The 24,055-nt window shown below is 53.4% G+C and overlaps 9 protein-coding genes across 9 annotated transcripts; 5 read left to right on the forward strand and 4 right to left on the reverse strand.

Annotated features, from left to right (window-relative positions):
* Nucleotides 1–77: 77 nt before the first annotated feature.
* On the forward strand, nt 78–2,242 carry P152DRAFT_456170 (Six-hairpin glycosidase). Its single transcript, XM_033678936.1, has 2 exons — nt 78–588; nt 794–2,242. Exons 1-2 carry the CDS (start codon nt 498–500, stop codon nt 1,933–1,935), a joined length of 1,233 nt encoding a protein of 410 aa, XP_033536752.1. The 5' UTR covers nt 78–497; the 3' UTR covers nt 1,936–2,242.
* A 280-nt stretch (nt 2,243–2,522) lies between these two features.
* Nucleotides 2,523–3,866, forward strand: P152DRAFT_456172 (glutathione peroxidase 1). The gene is made up of 2 exons (XM_033678937.1): nt 2,523–3,000; nt 3,065–3,866. The coding sequence occupies exons 1-2, from the start codon at nt 2,958–2,960 to the stop codon at nt 3,538–3,540; spliced, it is 519 nt and encodes a 172-aa protein (XP_033536753.1). The 5' UTR covers nt 2,523–2,957; the 3' UTR covers nt 3,541–3,866.
* A 272-nt stretch (nt 3,867–4,138) lies between these two features.
* Nucleotides 4,139–5,253, forward strand: P152DRAFT_391249 (spermidine synthase-like protein; the record flags this gene model as incomplete). The annotated part of the gene is made up of 5 exons (XM_033676084.1): nt 4,139–4,169; nt 4,223–4,403; nt 4,463–4,610; nt 4,661–4,898; nt 4,976–5,253. 5 exons carry the CDS (start codon nt 4,139–4,141, stop codon nt 5,251–5,253), a joined length of 876 nt encoding a protein of 291 aa, XP_033536754.1.
* Nucleotides 5,254–5,771: 518 nt separating this feature from the next.
* P152DRAFT_456175 (uncharacterized protein) lies at nt 5,772–7,286 on the forward strand. The gene is made up of 4 exons (XM_033678938.1): nt 5,772–5,867; nt 5,925–6,324; nt 6,385–6,520; nt 6,571–7,286. Exons 1-4 carry the CDS (start codon nt 5,843–5,845, stop codon nt 6,910–6,912), a joined length of 903 nt encoding a protein of 300 aa, XP_033536755.1. The 5' UTR covers nt 5,772–5,842; the 3' UTR covers nt 6,913–7,286.
* A 162-nt stretch (nt 7,287–7,448) lies between these two features.
* On the reverse strand, nt 7,449–8,582 carry P152DRAFT_456177 (uncharacterized protein). The gene is made up of 2 exons (XM_033678939.1): nt 8,338–8,582; nt 7,449–8,282 (listed from the first exon to the last, which is right to left on the reverse strand). The coding sequence occupies exons 1-2, from the start codon at nt 8,452–8,454 to the stop codon at nt 7,605–7,607; spliced, it is 795 nt and encodes a 264-aa protein (XP_033536756.1). The 5' UTR covers nt 8,455–8,582; the 3' UTR covers nt 7,449–7,604.
* A 3,042-nt stretch (nt 8,583–11,624) lies between these two features.
* On the forward strand, nt 11,625–13,994 carry P152DRAFT_246688 (uncharacterized protein). The gene is made up of 3 exons (XM_033674668.1): nt 11,625–12,563; nt 12,617–12,889; nt 12,943–13,994. Exons 1-3 carry the CDS (start codon nt 11,776–11,778, stop codon nt 13,676–13,678), a joined length of 1,797 nt encoding a protein of 598 aa, XP_033536757.1. The 5' UTR covers nt 11,625–11,775; the 3' UTR covers nt 13,679–13,994.
* A 149-nt stretch (nt 13,995–14,143) lies between these two features.
* P152DRAFT_456178 (P-loop containing nucleoside triphosphate hydrolase protein) lies at nt 14,144–16,405 on the reverse strand. The gene is made up of 9 exons (XM_033678940.1): nt 16,227–16,405; nt 16,145–16,170; nt 16,037–16,046; nt 15,591–15,953; nt 15,502–15,533; nt 15,213–15,424; nt 14,934–15,139; nt 14,496–14,802; nt 14,144–14,446 (listed from the first exon to the last, which is right to left on the reverse strand). The coding sequence occupies exons 1-9, from the start codon at nt 16,292–16,294 to the stop codon at nt 14,417–14,419; spliced, it is 1,254 nt and encodes a 417-aa protein (XP_033536758.1). The 5' UTR covers nt 16,295–16,405; the 3' UTR covers nt 14,144–14,416.
* A 439-nt stretch (nt 16,406–16,844) lies between these two features.
* On the reverse strand, nt 16,845–18,266 carry P152DRAFT_391676 (uncharacterized protein; the record flags this gene model as incomplete). Its single annotated transcript, XM_033676107.1, has 2 exons — nt 16,845–17,436; nt 17,488–18,266. 2 exons carry the CDS (start codon nt 18,264–18,266, stop codon nt 16,845–16,847), a joined length of 1,371 nt encoding a protein of 456 aa, XP_033536759.1.
* Nucleotides 18,267–19,807: 1,541 nt separating this feature from the next.
* On the reverse strand, nt 19,808–23,474 carry P152DRAFT_246757 (uncharacterized protein). Its single transcript, XM_033674669.1, has one exon. It carries the CDS (start codon nt 23,249–23,251, stop codon nt 20,066–20,068), a length of 3,186 nt encoding a protein of 1,061 aa, XP_033536760.1. The 5' UTR covers nt 23,252–23,474; the 3' UTR covers nt 19,808–20,065.
* Nucleotides 23,475–24,055: the final 581 nt, after the last annotated feature.

Consider the following 24,055-nt stretch of genomic DNA (forward strand, 5'->3'; position numbering starts at 1 on the left):
CCGGTAGTTCCCCTATTCACAAGACCACCAATCCGTTGGCAAAGACTCCCACCTCAAGTTCATGCTTAACTTTACAACGCCGATGGAAAATCAGGACTATGACAGCTGCCTCCGAAGCAATGATATAGGCGTGAGGATTGGGTGTTTTCATGATAATCTTTTGGTTCCCTTGCATATCTGCTTTCAATGCACCCCTCCTTCCCCATGCGCGAACTGCTTAACTTCGTTTTGTCAGAATTCCTTACATTGACACCAATACACGCATATATTCCGCTCAACGTAGCCCTCTGCATCGCCGCTGAAAAGCCCCTTGATCGGACCGTACCCATCGTCTATTCAAGACATCGCTAAATCCCTCTGTGTTCCAATCTTCTGTTTTTCAAAGGGCGATTCAGATTCGTGGCCCACGCGACCTCGCTCAAGCAACTATCATGGTGATGTTGGAATGGCAATTTTCAGACTGATCACTTAACAGGGTGAGGAAGGTTGATTCCATCATGAAGGTGGAGCAAATGGCCTTGTTGGCTGCGTCTGCTGTTTCTATACATGCCATGGATTACTCGTTCAGACTGAATGGCGGTCTCTCCGGTGAGGCGGTCTTTTTGATCTCACGTTGAGCTTGTGACCATCACCACGCCACTATATTTCATTTCCATCTCAGTCATATCGGTATATATTGTTCGCTCATCTGTTCTGTTTATCATGCCCTTCTACCTCCTAGACTCTACTACTCTTCGACATCAACACGCACACGTCCTGACCGCTGCTTCCCCCTTTCTCATTCGTTTACTAGGAACGCGTCAACTCCCTTCGGGAGTATCCACCTCAACGTACCTTTACAATGCCGTGAGTTCGGCCGAGGTCCTTCAGGAGTGGTACAACGCAACCACGGGCCTCTATAGGACGGCCGGATGGTGGCAGAGCGCCAACTGCATCCAAGTGCTTGCCGACCTGACCGAAGTCGCCCCCTTGCTGCGCCTCCGAACCGACGGCATCGTTTCCAACACGTTCACAAATGCGCAGACATTCAATTTGAAAGAGATTAAGTCCAATGGAACGACGTCGTGCATCTGGGATACCTGCCCGGATTCCACGCCGGGGGTCGAGCCGAAGGGGTTCCTTAACGGCTTCTACGACGACGAGGGTTGGTGGGCTCTGGCGTGGCTCAAGGTCTACGACATCGGGAGGAATGGGACGTATCTGCGTACGGCACAAGATCTCTTCGAAGACATGCTCGCAACGGGTTACAACGCTACATGCGGCGGCGTGTGGTGGGATCGTGACCGGACCTACCACTCCGCCATCGCCAACGAACTCTTCCTTTCTCTGGCTGCCCACCTGTCGAACCGCGTCCCCGCGCTCCGTTCGTATTACCTGCAATGGGCGCTCCGGCAGTGGGACTTCTTCCAACAGTCCGGCCTGATCAACGCGAACAACACCATCAACGACGGCCTCGACCCCACGACCTGCACGAACAACAATGGCACGGTGTACACCTATAACCAAGGGGTGATCCTCGGCGGCCTGGTCGAGCTCGCCCGCGCCGATCCAACGGCCACCTGCCTCTACCTCGAGGCCGCGCGAAACATCGCATCGGCCGCCATCGCCGCGCTCACGGACCGCAACGGCGTACTCCACGAGCCCGGCGAGCCCGATATTTCCGGCGACGGTCTGCAGTTCAAGGGCATCTTCCTCCGCAATGTGCAGACGCTCATCGCTGCGCTACCCAGCGACGATTTTGCGGCGAGGGAATACCTCCGTTTCGCCAGGGTGAACGCGGACAGCATCTGGAAGCATGCGCGGGAGCCGTGGATGGGGAGGCTGGGGCCGGTGTGGAGCGGTCCGTATAGGGAGGCGGGAGCCAGTAGCCATAGTAGCGCGATGGATGCGCTCATTGCTGCAGCGGCTCATGCTGCGAGACTTGCAGAGGAGTAATTGGGCCAGAGGGGATGTCCAGGCTGTTTCCTTGGGTGTTGCGCGTGCGAAAATGGACTGGATCGCCATGTGATACGCGAGGGCGAACGGTGCTTTTTATTAAGGAATACGGAAAGGTATCAAGAGGGAGCATCTGGTGCAAAGCTGCAAACGAAACGGATGGCAGATCGCGACTGATGTCATGGTTGATACAAGCTCCAGAGACAAAGTGGAGCAACGTGGCGCATACCAGTTGATTTGTAACCGGCAGGTTCGGGAGTCTAGACCAGGGACAATTACATATCCCACTGCAGTACCTAAATCCTGAGTTTCATACAACCTACCGAATCCTGTCATCCTTGGTACGGTATCTTCGCCCTGCGGCGGCTTGATTGCGATCACCGACAAGGTCGTCCAGATGCTCCCGCCCCTGCCTTGACCTCCGTTGACGTGACCAATGGGGCACCGTCGTGTCTAGGTACTAGGTAGCTGCTAGGTGCTGTGATAAGTGATAACTGAATGGCATTAGAATATGCCCCGCCTTCTGAGGTCTGAGTGTTCAACTTGTACGGAGTATAGAGTAAAGACTTAAGTTGTAACTCGTAATACACAGACAGCATGAGCAGAACTTGGTGTTACGATCAAAATATCAATTAATATGATAGTATCGGCTGGTAAGTACTGGACGGGGTATCTTCTCCGGTATGGATCTCTAAACTTCCAGTCCATTCCGCTCTCCCATGAACCGATTATTCCAAATCCCAAATTCTCGGCATCGCCTCCATCCGGGAACCCTTTATCCATGCCGTCCTTACGACGCCCATCGCAAGTTCTCTTCGTGGCATCGAATAAAACACATGATTCTCTTACGCCATCTTTGTCAAAACTCCGTCCAGAACGTGAACCGCTTGAAAGTCCCTATTATCCATAATCTTATAATCTCCCGCGCCCCCCATCGATCGATTTCCTGGTCATCAACCTCCATTCAACACCGCACCGTATTCAACCCGCCCTCTAAGCTCCAGCTCCCCCGCCACCGAACAATGGCGTCAGCTACGAAGTTCTACGATTTCACTCCTTTGGACAGTACGTATCGATCACCACCGCTTCGGCATTCGGTTCACCCTGCAGCAGCTAACGGCCTCCGCAGACAAAGGCAAGCCCTTCGACTTCTCTCAGCTCCAGGGCAAAGTCGTCCTCGTCGTTAACACCGCGAGCAAATGTGGCTTCACCCCCCAATTCGAAGGCCTGGAGAAGCTCTATAAAGAAGTCGCCCAACCCAACGACTTCACCATCCTCGGCTTCCCCTGCAACCAGTTCGGCGGCCAAGACCCGGGCTCCAACGATGAGATCCAGGATTTCTGCCGCGTGAACTACGGCGTCACCTTCCCCGTCCTCGGCAAGGTCGATGTGAACGGCGACGCCGCCGCCCCGCTGTATCAGTGGCTCAAGGCGGAGAAGCCGGGCTTGATGGGGATGAAGCGCATCAAGTGGAACTTTGAGAAGTTTTTGGTCGGCCGCGATGGGCAGGTTAAGCAGCGGTGGGCGAGCACGACCGGGCCGCCCGCGTTGAAGGCGGCGATCGAGGAGGAGTTGAAGAAGCCGGCGCCGGTGCACAATTCGTAGGAGTCCAATGCGATGGAATGCGGTGTCAATGGACGGCGAACGACGTTTGATGAGGGAAATTGGACTACCGACTGCGTCGTTCATATCTCCTTACTTCTATCAATATCCCTCCCCGCTTAGAATGAATGAACGATGATGGTTGATTGATGTATTTCAGTGAGCAATCACTACTGTTGTGGATATATTGCCATCTCATCGAAGCTCTCCTCCGGTTCAGCCTGCATAAATATAACCCGATCTTGTCGGTCTCTAGAATGCAGGTAGTTTAATAGACGTATTTCTTAAACTGATGGGATGATTGGACTGTCCAAACTCCAAAAGGTGCGATACTTCAGCAAACTGCCTGCAATGACGGCCCATGCAATTTTTCGATTCCATTTTGGCCGAGCCCCACCCCCACCAGAATACCCTGACGGCGTGAGTGACGAGTCCCGCAGCCAGCGTTTCTTCGCATCGCATGCCTCCGAAAATTTCCATTCGACCAAAGAATTTCGCGACTCTGATCCAACCCAAGACCCAATTGCAATTCTCCCACACTCCTCGACTGCTCCCCACTCTCCGACCGCACATCCGAACGTTTCTGTCGCCGACTTCCACAATGGCTGAAATCACCCACCCGATGATCAAGGGTAGGCACCAGTGCGCAGGCGTGGATATGGGTGGGACTGACTGTGATGTATAGATGGATGGTTCCAAGAAGTCAACGACATGTGGCCGGGCCAGGCCATGGCCCTCGCGGTCGAGAAAGTCCTCCACCACGAGAAGAGCCAGTATCAGGATGTGCTCCTGTTCAAATCCAAGAACTACGGCACTGTCCTGGTTCTTGACAATGTGATCCAGTGCACCGAGAGGGACGAGTTCGCGTATGTCCCCATCCCTAGATGTAGAATTCCGATGAAGTCCAAGCTGACGCAGTCCACAGCTACCAGGAAATGATCACCCACTTGGCCATGAACGCCCACCCGAACCCCGAGAAAGTCCTGGTCATCGGAGGCGGCGACGGCGGCGTCCTCCGGGAAGTCGTCAAACACAAGTGCGTCAAGGAGGCCACGCTCTGCGACATCGATGAAGTATACTCCCCCTCCGCGATACATGCGCGTCAGGAAGCTCACTAGCGCAGGCGGTCATCCGGCTCTCCAAGGAATACCTCCCGGGAATGGCGGTGGGTTTCGAAGACCCCCGCGTCACCGTCCACATCGGCGACGGCTTTAAATTCCTGGCGGACCGAAAGAACGAATTCGACATCATCATCACCGACTCCAGCGATCCCGATGGGCCGGCCCAGGTTTTGTTCGAGAAGCCCTATTTCCAGCTGCTGAACGACTCGCTCAAGGAAGGCGGCGTCATTACGACCCAAGGTTGTATGCCTCTCGTATCCCATTTGCCCCCTTCTGCTTTCGTGTACTCCTAACCTGCCGGTACTGACGGAGAATAGCGGAGAACCAATGGCTCCACCTCGAGCTCATCCGACGCCTCAAGGCCGATTGCAAGCAGGTGTTCCCCGTTGTGGAGTATGCCTACACGACCATTCCGACATACCCATCGGGACAGATTGGATTCATGGTCTGCTGCAAGGACGCGTCGAGGGACGTCAAGAAGCCAGTGAGGAGCTGGACGACGGAGGAAGAGGAGGAGATCTGCAGGTACTACAGTCGGGAGATCCACGAGGCGTCGTTCGTCCTTCCGACCTTTGCCCGGAAGGTGCTGAAATAGAATGGCCGGCCGATGCTTGCGCCGAGGATACTCGGATTATTGCTAAACGTTGTCATATATACGGCGGGTATGATTAGCGGCGGAACTTGATTGACTTTGTACCTTGTTGAAAAGTCTCGATGGAAGAACCTATAGTTTCTCTGGTTGAGGGTAGTTCACGGATATGATACACGGAAATCAGGCTCATAAGGTTGTAGAGAAGGCAACAATTTACATTCACACCGCGACCAAAGTAGGGAGTATTTGATTATTGATGCCATTTAAAACAGCGCTGGCGGGTGGAACCAGAAGTTCAGGCATGGGCAGGCAGGGGACAGCTGTGGCCATCCAGATTCCCAGAAGCCAGACTGCCAGAACTAAGTAGGAAGGCACAAGCCACATATCGGACCTGAAAGCCACACCTGCACTTCGCCCTCAAATGCGACCTGGACATATAGACCTTGATGACACCTTGATTCTGGAACATTTTGCCCAACAAACCAGATTTTAAACTCTGCCGCCTGTATTGCGATTCGGTAGTCCTGTCCATTTTAAATTGCCTATCCTAGTATCATCCGATTGCCTTGCAGCGCGCAGGATATCGCACAGAATGGATCCCTTCTCTGCGGACGGAGGTTCGACGGCCCAGCCCATCAAGACAATCGAGACATGTTCAGTCTAACATCCTTCAGAACTCACGACACTCCATACGTATTTCCACCAGTGCCTCTACCCCGCGGTTCTCTCCTATGACCTCAGCCCGCTATCGGACTCCAACAAACTCCCTGCCACCATCCTCCAACTGCGCGCACACCTCGCTCTCAACCAATACTCAGAAGCCCTCTCCGTCTGCGCTTCGAACAAGGGAAAGGTGGACTTCGACGCCGTAGCGATATGCGCACGGTACATGCAAGCGAAGGACCGCGGCGATGGTAGCAGCGTTACGAAAGCTAGCGAGGAGGCCAGCGCACTCGCAACGAAGGAAGGGGACAATGCCACGGTCCAGATATTGTGCGGAACTGTCCTAGCAGGCACCGAGAATGAGGATGAAGCCTTGGAATTGCTGAGCAGACATCAAGGAAGCTTGGATGCGTAGGTCTCACCCGTGGCGGGGTGATGAGTGGAGAGGTCTACTGACACTCGGTATTTCAGAGTTGCCTTAATCATACAGATTCATCTACAGCAGAATCGACTTGATCTTGCGAAGAAGGAAGCCCAGAGCGCAAGGAAGTGGGCCCAGGACAACCTGCTGGTCAACATCGCCGAGTCATGGGTCGCGATGCGAGAGGTAAGTGACCCAGACGCTCTACAAGGACTAAAGTAACCTGTACATTACAGGGCGGCGAGCAATACCAATCCGCCTACTATGTTTTCGAAGAGCTCGCTCAAGCTCCCGCAACCCAATCGGTCAAGTCATTGCTCAGCCAGGCCATCTCCGAAATGCATCTCGGTCGCCTCGAGGAGTCAGAGGCCGCCCTGAAGCAAGCGGCCGAGCTCGAGCCGGAAAATGAGCTCGTGAAGGCGAACCAGTTGGTGCTTCTCACGCTGGCGGGGAAGCGGGACGAAGCCGCCAAGGCGAAGCCGGAGCTTGAGAAGTCGGGGTTTGCTCAGGATTTGGCTGAGAAGAAGAAGGAGTTCCAAGCGGCATGTGAGAGGTATCAGCCGAAGTTCGCGGCATGAGGGCACCTTCGAGATGGGGCTTCGTGAGCTACCTCGAAAAAGGAGGCCGTGCCTTGCTCCCGGCGTACGGATAGATAGAATACATGCGAGTTCTTGTCATTAGACATCATGTGATGTATGCGTCACGAGGTTAAGTAAGTCGGGACGAGAATGCATCAATAGGGCAATATCGGTGAGATGAGAGTATCTCACGATAATATGACCTCAGATTGATATCGGATACAATATAGTAGCCGGGAAGAAAACGAGAATTAAAAAAGAAAAGAAAAGAATAAGACGCAGAGGAGTTGAACCTCCATCCATAGACCGTTACCTCCCGGCTTCAGACAACACGTTACTGCCTCCAGGATAAACGCCTTCGTGCTATGATCTGACCACCTTGGCTCTCCCTTGATAATAGATCAGCTTAACTGATTTATATGTACTACCAAGCCTCCCTGAAGGCTAGAAAGCCCGTGTATGCTACGAATGCTCGAAGATTCATGTAGATCATACTGCCTGTGTGGATCCAAAGGAACCTCAGCCAGCTTTAAATTGAACGCTAACATAACTTCTATGACGCCGCCGTCCTTCAAAATCCTCGATAGACTATGGCGAGATTACATCTGTTGCACGGGGGTATCATTTCAAATACAATATCTCCCAATGAACGCCGCATATGCATACCGAATTCCATGCCCACCCGTTTTGCCCTAAATCCGGATCTTCGGCAAGACAAACACCACAACCAAAAGGGCCACCCATAGCCCTCCTATCCACAAATACAGCATCAGCCTTCCCCATAGACCCTGCTCTTCACTGAGCCTCTTCACCAACCCCATCTGCTTCTCGAGCCCACTGGTACTCTTGTCCATCGCCTGCCCCGCCAGATCCACCGTCCCTTTATCCTCTGAAATCGTCACTGCCAGCGACGACGCCTGCGTGCGGAGGGCTTGCGCCGTGGAGAGCAGCGATTCGGTCAGGTCGGATTGCAGGGAGCGATGGTGGGTGAGAACCTGGTCTTTCGATGCGTCGGCGTCTGCTGAGCCCGAAGTGCCGAGATTCGATGGCCCGGATCGTCCCTCGAAAAGTGCGTTAGACGTAGATGTGCCTTCCGGGTCCTGTTGTCCCGGCTTTCGTGAACGGAGGTTGGAGTCGGATGTGTCGGGCGGCACGGTGGGGGCTGCCTGCTCCTGCTCTGGTTCCGAGTCGACGGCATCATCGTCATCCCAGGACGTGTCCTGTGACTCCAGCTCTTTTAATCTCTGCGCAAGGCGTTTGATCAGTTCGCGTTGAGCTCGTAGGGTTGCTTGGTTGGCATGACGAGCGCCTGGCTTCGACGGCGAGGACTGTTCCAGGTTCCGCAGCAGACTCCGTGCATAGTCCAAGTTCTGATCACACATCATTAGCACCGGATGATTGGCTTGCCACGCGTCCTGCTCATACTGCAGTTGTTTTATTTCGCTGGAACTTGTTCGATCGCAATGGCGTATCGGGGTCAAGGATGGTCTGCTCCAAGCTGGCTAGCAGTCGCTTGAGAGTGATTGCATCTTGATCGGGCATTTCTCGGTCTGAAGCTGTCCGACCCATCGAGATACCCTCTGGGATTTGGGGATTTCAGGGATTTAATTGCTTTGTGGTGGCCATAACGGTATCAAATATCTATCTATCGTTGCGATATTAGTGGGATGTTGTCCTGTACATCTGGTAGCTCACTACCGCAACAGCTGATTGGCTAAGGATGGCAGGAACCAGATAATGTCCAAGTCACGTGATATGTCCAGTCAATGATTTCAGGCTGGCTAATCGAGCAAGGCCTCGTTAAGCGCCTCGCCTCGCTCGCCTCGTTCCTTGATCAAGGCGTCGCTATTTCGCTGTATCACGTGTTGCTAGACCCGTTTAGTCGCATGCTACCAGTCTTTCATCGTCGTAGTCCGTATTTTCTGGATCTGACCCAGATTCTATAGGATTCAATGACCTTAGCCACCGTGGTATTGGTCACTATATAGTATACAGGACTACGGATGGTATATTTAACCATGGTTCGCGCAGGCCTCGCGAGGCGGATTAGTATGTAATTGAGTCGAGGCGAGGCGAGGCGCTTAGTCATCCCTCGCGACGCCTCGCGACGCCTCGCGACGCCTCGATTAGCCAGCCTGAATGATTTACGCCTCTGACCACGTGAGATCCCTCAGGCCAGTCCAAACGTAGCAATATTGAGGTGCAATTCACAGCTTTCTTATTCTTTCTTGCACGCCTTAAGTTTTTCAAATTCTTATTATCTAGCCGGTGCTTGCTAGTGCCAAGTGGAATGAGTATGGCACCTCGCAAGCTTAGAGGAACTGGGAGAAACGTTGCCCTTCTCACTTTTCCCACCCGTACTGAGGTCCTACATACTGTAATCCAGTCGCGACCAGAATCGGTTTCCGGTTTGCACTCTGAATCACAGGTTAGCAAGACGGTGAATCATGGCGGTGCGAGTTCGGATAGCAAGGATGAACCTGTAACAGTGCAAAGCTCACTTTATTTGCGGTTCAAGGCTAGGGTACGGAGAAGAGGTTCATAGTATAAAGTTATTAATTACAGTCTGCCTCCCTAATCAGTACAGTATGTATAGTCTTCGGTGAGTGAGGTTCTACGAAGTGAAGAATAATCACATGATTCAGCACGCAGAATTATCTAAGGTAGTAACGATCTGAGCTAAGAAAATGATTTGATTATGTTACGTAGACGCTAGTAATGAATACACATATACCCTTGTAATGTACTAGAACGGAGTAGGAAACCCCCTTGTCATATGGACCGTGCAGTGAGAACAAAAGTGCAAGCCGGAAACCGATTCTGCTCGCGACTGTACTCTATACTCTCAATGCCTTTCCCCGTCGTGCCCGTCTTCTTGGAGTCAGCCATGAGCCAGGTCGCAGTTGATGCTGTCAACCTTGTTTTGAGTTTTGACCGGACTTTTCCTGTTTTCCCCCCATCATTGGATCATTGGGTTAGCTTCCGGCAAGTTGGGCATCAACTCCTAACAGCGGGAGCCCAAGATTGAGATTCGCGACGTGCACCACCGCAAATGGCTTCGGCGCTAGATGCAACGCCTTGTCGGGTGGGCGGATTGGTCCGGACCGCTTCGACAGCTCGATAAAGTCTCCACGTCATTCGTCGGGATGGCTACGTGCGTGCAGCGTGACAGATAATATGAATGTGTTTTGTGACAATGCAACGGCGCGTGCATAAGGGCATCCAATATCAAGGCCTGTCCTGCGGCTGTCCAGCACCCTCCCGGTTCTCTATCCACTCAAGGGGCTTCCGTTGCGACACAGCCAACATAAGCGGCACTGAGACACCAGCAATGTCGAGATCAGATTGCCAATCATCCTTCGTGCGGCCATGCATTCTGCAGGCGGCCGGCCTTGTCCATGGACCTAGGCCATCATGCGAATTGCCAACGCATCAAAAGGCGGCGCACTGCCCTCGGCCGTATCTGCTCTTTTCCCCCCTCTTCAATCCATCCGCCCCGTCGACCTTGGTCTTCATTTATCCATCTTTTTGATCTTCAAGCCAGCATACCACGCAAGTTCTACCAGCAGACTCGCCACTTCTTGATTTCCTCACACAGTTCCCCTCAATTCCAACCGTTTTCAAGGACTTCTTTCAATTACAATTACTGCCATCTGGATACGCGGACGATTCCCTGGAGATCCAAGAACCCCGCGCTTCAGGTCGTCACCAAGCGCTTCGAGTTCCCTCACAATGACCTTGCGAGCCAGCAAAGGAGGTCCCCATCTCAGGTACTGCCATTTTAAGGTTTTTCATCTTCCGAGTCTTTGCTTTCAAGTGCTTTTCTTATCTTTTCCGACTTGGCTTTACCGGCATCCGTTCCTCCGGTCTCCTTTCCTCCGGTCTCCTAGCTTCTTGGACCATCCACCGGATTCTTCTGCCAGCCGATTCGAGGTCAACCAAGACCAAGCCAGGTCAGGCCGACCATAACAGGCGGATTTCTATCAATTGTTTCCGTCTCTTGCTGGATTTCCGTGGAGCTGGATCTAACTGCTTATATCATCCCTCCGGACATGGTTTCATCCGGCCGTTCGAGGATTGATACTTACAACTTACTTATGGATTACGGAACCATCCGTTCAATGGGTAAGCCCCTTCATGTATACGAGAGACTCACGTAGAATTCCAAGCCTGGAGATAGCTGCGACTTTGTGGATCAATCCCGTTGGCAGACTTCCGTCGTATTGGACTTCCAGTAGGGACTGGCACTAGCGGGACGATTATCACAGTAGACATCACTGGCCAACGGAGTCGTGTCATGCCATTTGCTTTCATCGGCACGGCTTACACGATGGTCGTCGAGTTCAACGCCTGCTCGTTCGACTGGAGACAATGAGAACTGCCTGGAAGCCATTTCAAGGATACCGCTGGAATACGGAAGGCTCCGTTGAGCCGTAGAAATGTTTGGATTTGGAGAGGAACCCCCCTGACAATGAGTACGTGGGTTGAACACCCCTTTTCTCTGATCATGAATAATAGAGAGATGGTGGTCGATGCTAACTTGTAGTTCGTTTAGCTCTGATATGCACCGACATGGACATCCTAACACCTTGGACTTTCTGCGTTTTGATTTTCCATGCCGGAGGAACCCTAAATCTGTTTTGCATCATGGCCGCTTTTCCCTGGACACCTATCCTACTGGCTCACTCTTCTCCCCATTATCTACGCCGCGAACTGTGAGGATTGATTCTATGATACCCTGAACCTAGGAACCGCCGAGCTTGCCGTGGACGAGTTGTGCATTTTTATATTTCGCCTTTTCATCACTGTCGGAGTCTACCAATCTATCGCATTCCAACTTATCCCCGTCGCTCCCATACTAACATGCTTCGAATCAGCGAAGCTATTGAAGGTCCTGGTCATTTTCCCTGTCTTAAACCCGAGGATATTGCCAAGTGGACTCAAACCGTATCTGGACCTGATATTTCTGATTTCATCTATTGTGGACCGGAAGAATTCCTCCAGGATATGCCTGATTCAAAGGACGATGGGTTCTCTATTGGTTCCAGCGCGCCTGACAGTGCGTATATGAGTCAGTCTGACACAGGACATGCTCAGCCGAGTTCGGGAAGCTTTTACCAGGGGCCCTCACAATATCTTCGTCGCCACGCCATCGATACTCATCAGAGGAGCACCTTATCACCAGGATTATTCTCGGATGCTTCAGCTCATTACCCTTCATTTGCTATCGGCCAACAATTTCCTCCTTCTTCTCATGCATCTGAATTGGATGACGACTCAACCCACATCTTATTCCCATCGCCTATCGAGGGTCGCTTTATTCCTTCTCATGATCAGCTTGACACCCAGTCCGGATGGGACCAAGCCTCCTGGACGGTTCAAGGATCCGGACAACCACCGCGGACCGAGGCGTTTGAGGAGCGAGGAACTGAGCACAGTTTCATTGACACTCAATTCCCCCAACCGATGCAGTACAGTCTTTCTTCTCAATCTACCCAGAGGTTCGAGATCTCGGAGGATACCACCAGCATGCATGGACTTTTGAACCGGACCGGGATGTCCGGAGTGCCGACTCCGACAAGCTCATTAGTATCCACGGATTATTCGAAGAACTTACCAAGACTTACAAATGATCCACAGGACGCAATCATGTATGTGTATAACCCTGCCCATCATATTAATACCGAGCGCTAATCAATCAAAGTTTTGGTCCGAACATTGCCTTGCATTTCACTGGACCAGGGTCTACCGGAGGCTCTCCCGAGGATTCTGGAGATATCGATGTTCAAGAGGACGTACAGTCCTCTTCCGCTGGAGGGAAAACAACAGGGAGTTCAAGTCGATCCGGAGAAGAAGGTTCTAGGAGCGATCCACTTTACAAAGCTCTCCCTGGCCCCAATGGACAGTACCGTTGCCCATTCGCAGAGGATGGTACCGACTGCGGACACAAGGAGACGAAGTTGAAGTGCAACTACGAGTAGGTTCATCTCCCAAATATGCGAAAGTCCATGGTCTGACCCGATAACCTAGTAAATACATCGACTCTCATCTCAAACCTTTCCGGTGCCGAGGGCCAGATTGTGGTCACCATCAGTTTTCTAGCACCGCCTGCTTGCTCCGGCATGAACGCGAAATGCATGGAATGCACGGCCATGGTTCACGGCCACATTTGTGCTTGTATGAGGGCTGCGAGCGATCGGTGTCAGGCAATGGGTTCCCACGACGGTATAACCTGCTTGATCATATGCGTCGCGTCCATGACTATGTCGCTGGGGCGGTGGATTTTCCCAGAGACGATGCTATACCCGAGAGGAAGAGTCGCAAGCGAAAGGCTGCCGAAGGGAGCTCGCCAGTCGAGAAGAGCGCACGCCCGAAAACTCCAGTGAGCTCGACATCCAGCCGTCATCCGTCAAACCTGGCCGTCCCGCATACCTCTGCTCAGCGATCTGCAGCTCCTCAACCAACTGTGGCAGCTTCACGCCTAGGATCAGCACAGCGTCATATCTCTCAAGGGGGCATCCAACCGCAAGCATCGCCCAATTTCCAGCAGCAGATGCTTACTTCCACCTTCCAACACCGGCAGCGACAGCCTGCTTATGCTGCTCAGGGCAGTTCGGCAGATTTCAAATCGTCGGTGGCGTCGTTGATGTCGCAACTCGCGAGCATCAAGGGGCCACTGGATGACGACGGACTGCAGGAAGTGTCCCTGGAATATGCAAAAATGTGGGCGATCGTCAAGGATGCGAAGAATATGAGGAGAGCATGAATGTTTCCATGATGATTAACGACCACTTCTTTACGGCCGATTTCCTAACCTGATGATTTCATTTGATGTTCTTTCTGTATTCGGTATACTAGAAAGAGGGAATATGGTTCTTTCACGCCATGTTACTCCACTATCTAGTGGTGGATTTCTTAGGTAGTTATTATGTATCGCTGGGTTCAGCTGGCCAGGTTGCTTCTTCGGCGTTTGAGAAGTCTCCCTGTGCCAACAGTATGTCCGCCTAGGTTTACAACTGTCTTGGCCTCATGACTTGGCTAGTCATAATTGGGGACGTGGACGAGACATAGATACCCTGGCATTTCTTATTGTCATGGAGTTTCATGACAAGGCGTATTAAAAGCTGGGTGGCATGGACATCGATTGGGAGATACATTACCTTAGCAGATCCACCGAATAAGGAATTGAAAGTCTTTCGGACATTATGACATAGTTAACTGTTGCCGGTTGTATTGAACTTGCATTGCAACCGGCGTCTCCTGATTTGGCACCGTCTAACGATCGTTTCTACATGGTAGGATGAGACATAATCAGAGCTAACGATGTTGGATGCTGACGTAGCTCCTCTTTTCGTATCACTACAAAACCCACGTCCTTCTCTCACCTTACCATCAATTCATAGTAGGTCGCCACGCCTAAAGGCCAGCGAGCAACTCTGGTTCGGATCGCGGATGTGGTGAAATCGGGTATCTATTACAATTTTGCAACCCTCTCCCTCTTCTATCATGCTCTGCCCACCTTGAACGACAATATCTGAGTCTATGTCAGTCCGGTACGATTCAATGCATGGAAGTAACCTTACATCATTCTTTCCCTTCTCGACGACATCATCCTCAGACACCCGCACGCCGCCCACCGTCTCCACGAACGCGAGCGGGGCATCCCCCATTACCTTTCGGTATACGTCGCCGACTGTTGATCCCTTGCCGACCAATACGCAATCTCGGAACACGACCGAGCTACCGGCGGCTCCCGAGCCGAAGGTATTCATATTTCGCACGGGATACACCGGCACCAAACCGAGTAATTCGCCCGCGCGCGACAGGACTTCGACCACCCCTGTGCTGCCGAAACGGTATAGTACGAGGTCTCGAAGGTTGTCGATTCGGCTAGGGTTCAGCGCATCGGATATTAGCCGAGAAAGACACAAGGAGCGACAGATACAACGAGGAAAGAACGCAAAACCACGCGCAGGAACCCGGAGAAAGAGGTGGTCGTATGTATAGGAGGGATTTCTCACTTTTTGAGTTTGTCGTCCATCTCCTTCAACCCTCCGCCATCGGGGTCGCCAGCCTCTATTAGATCTTCCCTCGTATCCACAAACTCGCTTCCTTCCGTGTACCGGATGAAGCCTTGCTTTGCTAATCGGCGGAGGAACACCTCGCTGACGGCGGATGTGAGGACGAGGGTTTGTGGATCTTGCGCTTTGGCAATTTTGGCGATGTTCTGGGCAAGGTAAGCGGGTGCTCGTATTATTCGGCATCGTTTGTTGAAGGAAGCCCTCCACGGGGATACGTACCTTATCGGAATCGGGGTGGTCGATTTTATTCAAAGCGATAACAGTCGGGAATTTTTCATCGATGAAGGCATTGACGACTTGAGTGATAGTGTCGTCATCCCAGTCTTGTAAAGGAGTCTTCAAGTTTAGTCGATCCAGACATCGAGCGACTACCTTACTACTACTGCCATAGCCCGAGAATTGATTCTGTAATGTCTCGACTGCGGTTGCTTCTGTCCCATTTGTTAGCGGCAGGACATTCCTTTCGAAACGGATCATTGATTCCGTGATTATAAGAAATGAAACTTACTTACGGCGATATGTCTCCGTTTAATCGAACCCCTTCACCAAGTATTAGCGTATGATCCCTTTGTCATTGTCGAAGCGACAATCCCGTACCATTTCTCCACCAGATTTCCCTTCACCCAGTGCACCATCTCACTCCGCAACCATTCAATATCTTTGCTCGGATCATACCCCCTCGTCTCCTTCCCCTCCTCATCCGTGGTGCCGCTCACGTCAACGACGTGCACCAGCGCGTCCGCATGCCGCAAGTCGTCCAAGAACTTGTTTCCCAAGCCTCGACCCTGGTGCGCCCCCGGAACTAAGCCCGCGACGTCAAGCAGCTCGATGGGCACGGATCGTTTGCCGTCGACGCAGGAGCCGTAGTTGGGCTTGCAGCGCGAGGTGAGGTCGAAGCGCGCACAGGCGCAGGGGATATTGAGGTAGCCGACAGCACGTTGAGGGTCGATGGTAGTGAAGCTGGACGTCTGTAAGAATCGGCGGGAACGGCACCGCAAGGCGCATGGTTCTGAGGGAAGCGGAAAGGAGAGGAAGCAGCTCACGGAAAATTTCCTGGAGGTCTATCAGCTACTTGTCATAGTATAGGACATATGCTCGACTCGAAGCAGATAAGATGGAAGTGCAGAATTCAAGTACTTGACAAATCTTACCAACTTTTGATGTTGCATCGGTCAAGCTATCAACTTGTCAATTGAATCACTATGACAATGATACTGTCCATCGTCAACGCACCTGTTCAGCGTCGTTGACTTGCCGGATGACGGCTTGCCGACAAGGCCAATTAAAGGATCTCGCGGCATATCGTCACGCAGTTATAGAAGGAATACTTAGGTCGAAGGGATCATAACAGCAGTGGAAAGCAGTGGGAACTTTGAATTCAGTGTCATGGAACGCCGTTGCGGTGTTCCGCAATAGACCACCGAAAATCATCGTTGCCATCAACTTGCGATGGATGATTATTGTGGCGCATCGGAGACGCCAAGCCCGTTGCCCGATACTCATCAACTAGAATCCAAGTGTAAAAGTAGCGCATTCGCTCCTGATATATTCAAACTTTCAAAGAGAATCAAATTCCAATTACATCTTGTGGAAAAAGCCGATTGCTTGAGTATTGTTATTACGGCGATACACGTATCCATTATCAGTCTGCGCTATGAACTATTCCGTGCCAACCCCTATACAGTCATTAGTAGAGTATAGGATAGAAGAGAGTATGCCATCTCTGAAGATGCATACCCATACCATACTATGACAAAGTGTCACCTAAAGGAGATCATCCTTTTCCGCTTCATATTGTCTCTGAAGATGTGTGATCCGCTCTTTATCTGGAGCTCTCACCTTCGAGACCCTTTACAACAGCGACATCCCTACACCTGTCGACACCAGGACCACGGCGCACGTCATGAACATGCCCATATCCCCCTTCCATCCCGGCACCTGCACCGAACGCGCCGCAGCCGCAGTCGAGCTCGCACCCGCGCCTCCACCCGCCGTTGCCGTCGCCGTCACCTTCCCACTGCCCGGCGTCGCCGTCCCGGAGCTGCCCGTCCCCGCGTTCTGGCTGCCGTCGCCACTCAACCCCGGTCCCGGACCGGCACCCTTCTCCATGTACTCCATGGCCGGTTCCGGGATGGCCGGGAGCTTGTCGTCGCCGACTTCCCAGGATGAGCTCTTCGCAGGGCATTTACTGGCTTCGCCGCCGGTAGACGCTCCGGCATCGCCGTCAGGGGGACTGGCGCCCTCAAGGGCGGTGCGGAGGATGTCGAAGTCGTCGAGGTTGCTAACCTCATCACCGTTGATTTGCACGAGTCCGTACTTGCTGCCCTCTTCGGAGTATTCGTAGACAAGACCGCCAGAGTAGACGGAGGTCATCTTGTCGGAGTAGAGAGCAGTGACTTCTTCGAAAGTGCGCTCCTTTTTATTGCAGCCGAATTCAGAGAGGCTACAGAAGTTAGTCGACCGAAAATGCATCGGGATGTTGGGGACGACTTACAAAAGGGGAATGTTGTATTTGGAGTACTGCTCAACCTTGGCCTTCCACCCGGACTCGTCGAACGTTGACGGCGGGCACCAGGAATAGTCATTGAAAGCGAAGAAGTCCGACCGCTCATCATCCGTTCCGCAGTTCATGTACTCCGCCATCTCGAATCGGTTCTCGTCCACGTCCGCCGCCGAGTATCCGACGGGGATCGCGCGGTATCCGCGCGATCCGATGTACTGCCGCATGTCTCGCGTCACCGCCTTCACCCACGGCGCCGCTTTCGTCGTGTCGTTATCGTTGATCACCTCGTTAGCGGAGAAGAACAGCAGTGTGTTGTCGTAGTTGGCAAACGCGTCGATGGCGGCGAACACGCTCTGGAGGTAGACGTCGTTGTACGACGGCTCGGGGTCCGCGCGGTTGAGGCTGTACTTGGGCGAATTCACGTCCAGCGCCAGGTAGATGCCGGCGTCCGCGAGCAGCTTCATGCACTCGTCGTGGTTTGCGGTGCTGTCGACCGTGTACACGCGGATCGTGTTGATGCCCAACTCCTCGAACTTCTTGACGTCCCGTCGGCAGCTCTCGACATCGGCAATAGGGTCCGCGATGTTGGAGCTGCCGCCCGGTTGGTAGGCGACGCCGCGGACGTAGAAACGCTTGTCGCCGGCGTAGAAGGCGTTCCCCTTGACGGACACTTGAGGGACGCTCCCTGAGCTGGTGGAAGAACCCTGGGGGCTTGGCTTGGCGAGGGCCGTGGTGGCTGCCGTGAGGGCAAGAAGGGCGTTAAGATGCATCATTATGAGTTATGACAAAGGTAAAAGAATGTGGTTTAATGCTCAAAGGTTGTGTGGCCGTCTCTGTCAACCAAGGCAACTAATGAGGGGAAAATGGAGAGCAGCGGGAGTGACCAGTATTAGAAAGAAACAGTCGCGCTTATCAAACGAAGGTGGAACACAATCAGTGAACAGTGAATCAAAATGAATTTCGAGACAGCAACGATCTCTGAACGACGGACCGGGAAAAAACAGAAAAGTCGGAAGGAAAGAATGCACGTCTGCGTGGTCCTGTGGAGGCACAAGATTATAAAAGGGACCTTAGGGTCAAGCACCGGGGGTTTGTCTGGACGTGATGGTGACCTCCATTACTCCATACCACCACAGTCCACAGTCCACAGTCCACTCCACACATGCCAGACATGAAATCTTCCCTGTTTGATCCCGACCCGCAGCTGGCACCACCATCCCGTTCCAGCCTCTTGGGCAAAGATGGGCACCCAGCCAGGAACTGCACAGCATCGCTGATTGCGATTCGCAACCTATTGGGGCTGTACGGAGGGCAGATGTACGGGATGGGTAGGTTTCTGTGGTCCCGTTCGCCATCGTACAGCGGCCTGCTCCAGCGGTCTCCTGTATATCAGTGCTCATCAATAGGTGCCGATCGGGGTTTCAGGTGTGGACGACATGCCACCAGTCTACAAGAAGTGGGAAGGGGGAGACGGCTTCTCCACTGATCTACCTACATGTGCGTGTCGAGATATCGCAGGCGGGATTCTTCATGCCTGTTGAGAGCCTGGCCAGGACGGATGGGCCATTGATATTGCTGCGATTGCTACCGTCGATGAGACACCGTCGAAATATCACTGAAGGGCAGCAAAAGGCTAGTTTTAGCAATCAGCACTTCCGGACGAACGAGAAAGTCTGAAGGTTCTTGTACGACCGGCACGGCAACATTGGACTGTCGTGAACGCTCCTGAAACATTGATGACGTTGCGGCCTGTGGACTTTGGAATGCTATTGGCAACTAACAGAACCCGACATGAAATTTCTCCGCTCTTTAATATGGAAGATATATGGTGGTCACGTGATTGTATAGGGGATGGTCTGGGTCTTGGCGCAAATCTTTCAATTGGAATCTGATAATGGCGAGGAGTAACCACACGGAGCATACATATACCGCAGGGACATCTGGCTTGACCGAAGTTGAAATTCACGCTCTTAATAGCAAAGCCTACAGAAAAAGCGGTGCGGAGTACGCTCCGTCCACCTCGTCCGTGAAACCGGCGTAAAACCGTGACCATGAATGCCTCGAATAATTGAATTGTCTGCGATCCGTCTCCTTGAAAAAAAGGGACGTGACCATTCGCATTCCATGCCGTATATCTATCATGTCTCGTTCATACAGTACAAAGATTCCCTATCGCCCTCCGCACGAAAAGATGGAATTGAAAAGCATCGCATCCGTCATCATAAGAAGAGATTCCACCGCCCGCTGACGGCCTGAAACGGGTCAGATGCCCGGTGACTATCCCGGGATTGGCTGGATCGGGTCCGGTAGTAATGTAAAAGTGTCTTCAAAGCTGTTCCATCCGTAAATGAACGCTGCAAATGCCCCGACATGAACAAATGTTGGGAAAAATAAATCCGCGTTGGGGGGTCGCGAAATGAATGTCAATCAAAGCCGCCTTCCTTGCGATGCGAGGAGGCTGTTGCCATCTCCCGTGCACGAAACGCTCGGTGCAAGTCGCGAGTCCGCCAAATAATCGCTCAAACGGTGAAAACCCGCGTCACACCCTGTGACTCTCATTTCCTCCCCATCAGGACCGCAACCCCTCCTTACTCTTCCAGAACTTCATCATCCGGCTCAACCTGCTCCCCCTTTTTTCCCGCCGCGCATCCGAATCCATGGAGACGCCGGCTTTCTCTCCCATGTCTCGGCTGTGGCCGTGGCCGTCGCCCTCGCCCGCCCGCTGCTCAACCGATAGCTTGCTCTTCTCGCCCAACGCGCCGCCCACACCCATTAGTCGCGACAGGCTGACGATGCTCGCGCGCTTGCGGCGGCGGTTATGCAGGTCGGTGTCACTCGGGTTGTCGTGGTGGGCCATGTGGCCCTGCGCTTGGGGCGTTGACTCGTCGGTGGCGTTCAGGGCAAGGGAACTGCGTGCGGACAACCCGATCGAGCAGACGCTGGCGGAGCGAGCGTCGCGGAGATAAGGGAGCGTGAAGGCAGACGTCGGGCGGGCGAGCGGTGCGCGTGAGACGGGGGTCCCACTAGAGCTCTGGGGGACGGCGTACGTGGGGTTGAAGAATTGGAGGTGATTTGGCGGCCCTGGTGCGGTGACGCCAGAGGTCGGAGGTCCGTTCGTTGCGGTGGACCGCGAGGATGTGAGCGAGGGCACATCGTCGACGGATACGCGGATGGGCACCTCGGAGCCATCGGGGAGGAGCATCATCATTTCTCGCATGGATTGCGCCTCCGCAAAGTCACCAGCCTCGTGGGTGCCACGACCATCGGTCACCGAGCTTGTCGCTGTGCCAAGTCGGGGGGTTTCGAAGCTCGATTGACTGGCACTGAAAGCTGGGGAAGAGAAGGCGGAGGATGTAGAAGAATCAGGCGTCATGAGCGGCGGAAGAGGCGGTGGTGGTGGTAGTCCAAGTGAGAACGCGTGCGGGGAAGGAGCGGTAGCTGGAAGCCCCAGAGTAAACGAGTGTGGTGCGGGGGACGGGGATTTGATAGGGAGCTGGAGAGGGGAGTCCGAGGTCGGATGTAAAGGGGGTGTAATTGTACTGTCGGAATCGCGGGTAAGAGAAGAAGCACGCGGCTCTTCATGAGGTTCAACAACCTCTACGGGAGATGGGTCCCGATGATAGCTTGGAAAGTGGTAGGAAGGAGCCAAAGGTTCTGTGACCATCACGTCAGAGGAGACGGGGAGATCGTCCCCAACGGGTCCTGCCACAGGTGGATCGGCCGTAAAAGCGTCCCCGGGACTCTGGGTGGAAGGTTGGTTAATCTCGCCAAAGTCAAATCCTGAAAGGTCATCCGAAGGGTTGGCTGGCGGCACGTCATACTGCAACATCTTCCCTTCGTCTTTCGACGCTCCCGTCAAACTCAGCTTGGGAACGTTCTTCGCTCCACGCATCCCATTTCGCTTGGGCGAGTCTTCCTCCTCTTCCTCATCCTCTTCAAATACATCAGCCATTGTGGACACAGGTGCGACTCCAGAGCGTGCTTCGAAAGGCACCAGCTCGGGCGCGCTCTCAGTCCGCCGATGGTTATTTTGAAACGAATTGTTTGGCAGAGCGCCACTGTGCATGGAACGACGAGCCGAACGGCAATTGCGTCCCGAATTTCCCACAGATGGCGTATTGAAAGGTCCGAGGGCAGCGTCGAGGTCGATAACCGGACTCATGGTATCGCTATCATGCACCGGACCGAGCTTCGGGGTACTTGCGAGGGAGCTTGTTTCGGGGTTGATGCGAGGAGTACGCAAGTCATCGGCGGCCACAATAGTGACGGTGTCATCTACGTCAAAGTTCTCCAGCAGAAAGCTTGTCGACAGATCCGGGATGGTATCCATGTCATCATCTGCGCTGCTCTCGGAATCCTGGGGTTGCGTCTGGGTTCTGGACTTGGTCTGCTGTGATTTTGGCTTCCGGATCAACGAATTAGCCCATGATTTCACTTTGCGGGGCTTGCGGGCTTTGCCGGTAGCGTCCTTCGTATCGGCGGCCACCGTTTCTTCTCCGGCTGTCGATTGAAAGGGTTCCGGTGAAGATGCAAGTGATGGATCTGATGCCGAAGGATGAAGCGACGGAGAGACTGGAGTGGGAGATCGTCGATGTTCCCATCCAAAGAACGCCCGCTTCTTTGGCGGAGGCGATCCCGTAACAGTGGGAAATTCTCGAGTCGGCTTCGAAGGAGAGGGAGAATAAGACGAGTTTGGACGGGATATCGTCCCGGAAACTTTGTCTTGCCCGCCAGTGAATAAGTCGAGGATATCGCCCGCAGTGCCAGGTCGCGCCCGAGGGCTCTCATCTTCGAATGTTGTGTGCAAAGAAGGACGCCCGCTTCGCGCAGGTGAGGGACTTGACGCACCGCCACTGACAACCGACGAAAGACTTCCTGTAACGGAATGACCTCGAATCGTTGAGAGAGAGCTTTCCGTCTCCGAGGAAATCGTGGACAAAGGTCGAATGTACTCAACTTTTTCCGAGAAGCCGACACGTGCGCGATGAGAAAGGAGTCGTCGAGGACTCGATTCGGGTCCCGGCTCCACGGAAGGATCCGCCGGCAGATTCACGGACGACTGAGACACGCTTCGCCTACTTGGAATGGGGAAGAACGGCTTGATATCGGTCTCGAGGGGAGTAACTGGAGCACTCCCGCCTGTGGGAAGTGGATTCGGAAGCGGATTCAATTCCCTCGGTTGCAAGATCGACTGGAGATCATGACCCGAAATCGCCCCGGACCGTCGATGAGCATGACCGCGTCGACCTGGTGGTGGCCCCAACCGCGTCGGCGCGCTTCCCGCTAGAGCAAAGCCGTCTCCTTTGGGCGGACTGTTGCTAACTACGGACACCGTCCCATATCGTGCGTCTCCGCCGACCAGCTCACTTCCGCCACGTCGATGACCCATGGGCCTCGACGGTGTGCTCGGACTGGGGAGAGGAGGTGAGTGAGGCGGTGTTGACGTTGAGCTCCCCGGAGCGGACCCTAACCCAGCGGGATTGAACGAGAAGTTGGGAAGGGCGTTCACAGAACGGCGTTCGGAGATGGCGGCGCGGGGGACGCGCTTCGAAGTCGGTAGGATCTGTGTTGAGAGGGGACGCTTCGTTGACCTGGTTGTAGAACCATCGCTAGGGAGTGCGGGAAAGACAAAGTCGGGATTAGGGAGGAGCTCGACGTGCGCATCGTTGATCGGAGAGCGTTGCGAGTGCATTGTCGATCCCATCGTGTTTGGTTCGTGGGAAAACGACGCGTCAAGAGAGAACGGCATCGCCATGCCGACGTTTGATATGGTAAATACAGACTGTAGCTGCGTATAATCTAGCCACGGTGGTGGATATGAAGGCGGATCTTCTTAGATTGGGTAATTCTTGTCTGCTGCCTGGACAGGTCAAGAGATGGATTATGATTCCGCAACGTTGTACCGAGTGGGTAACCCCGGTGGATGGGAATGGATGGGCTCAAGGAGCGACACTAAAAACAAGCATTCAAAGCAATTTTGCATTACTGGCTCCAGGGCAAGTTAGCGAACTGAAACCAACGGGTGCAGCTGATCGCACAGGGCGTCGATGGAAATGAAGCGACATACAGAGTACGTAGCAATCGAAGCGACCGAAGCAGCCGCTTGAAGCGAGGGACCGTGGTACAAGCTGAGCAAGGTGGATGGGGGATCGTTTCGTCGCTCGCAGGTGAGCAATCCGGAGCGACGAAACGGGCGTGGAATGAAGGAACGGACGGCGACGAAGATCGACTCTCGCGATGGAAGAGTCGATCAGCGAGCCAAAAGAGAGGAGGGGAGAGGGAAGGTAGAAAATGACGGGGGGGGGAGGGAGAGATGGTTGTGGAGAAGGGGAGGGTGGATGAAGAAGTTTAAAAGAGAGGCAGAGGAGGAAGAGGAGGAAGAGGAGTTTCCAGTTGGGAGGAGTGAGGACTGGAGGGAAACGGTGGAAGTGAGGCACCCGGCTACAAGTCGCTGTAGGGAAGAATAGTGTGGGAAGAATAGTGCGGGAAGAATAGTGTGCCTGGCTTAGGCCCTTAGCAGCAGTAGCGTCCACACCCCAAATCCGATGACACGGGCGGG

This window comes from Eremomyces bilateralis (genome assembly GCF_010015585.1).
Source record: "Eremomyces bilateralis CBS 781.70 unplaced genomic scaffold P152scaffold_4, whole genome shotgun sequence".
Taxonomy (NCBI): domain Eukaryota; kingdom Fungi; phylum Ascomycota; class Dothideomycetes; order Eremomycetales; family Eremomycetaceae; genus Eremomyces; species Eremomyces bilateralis.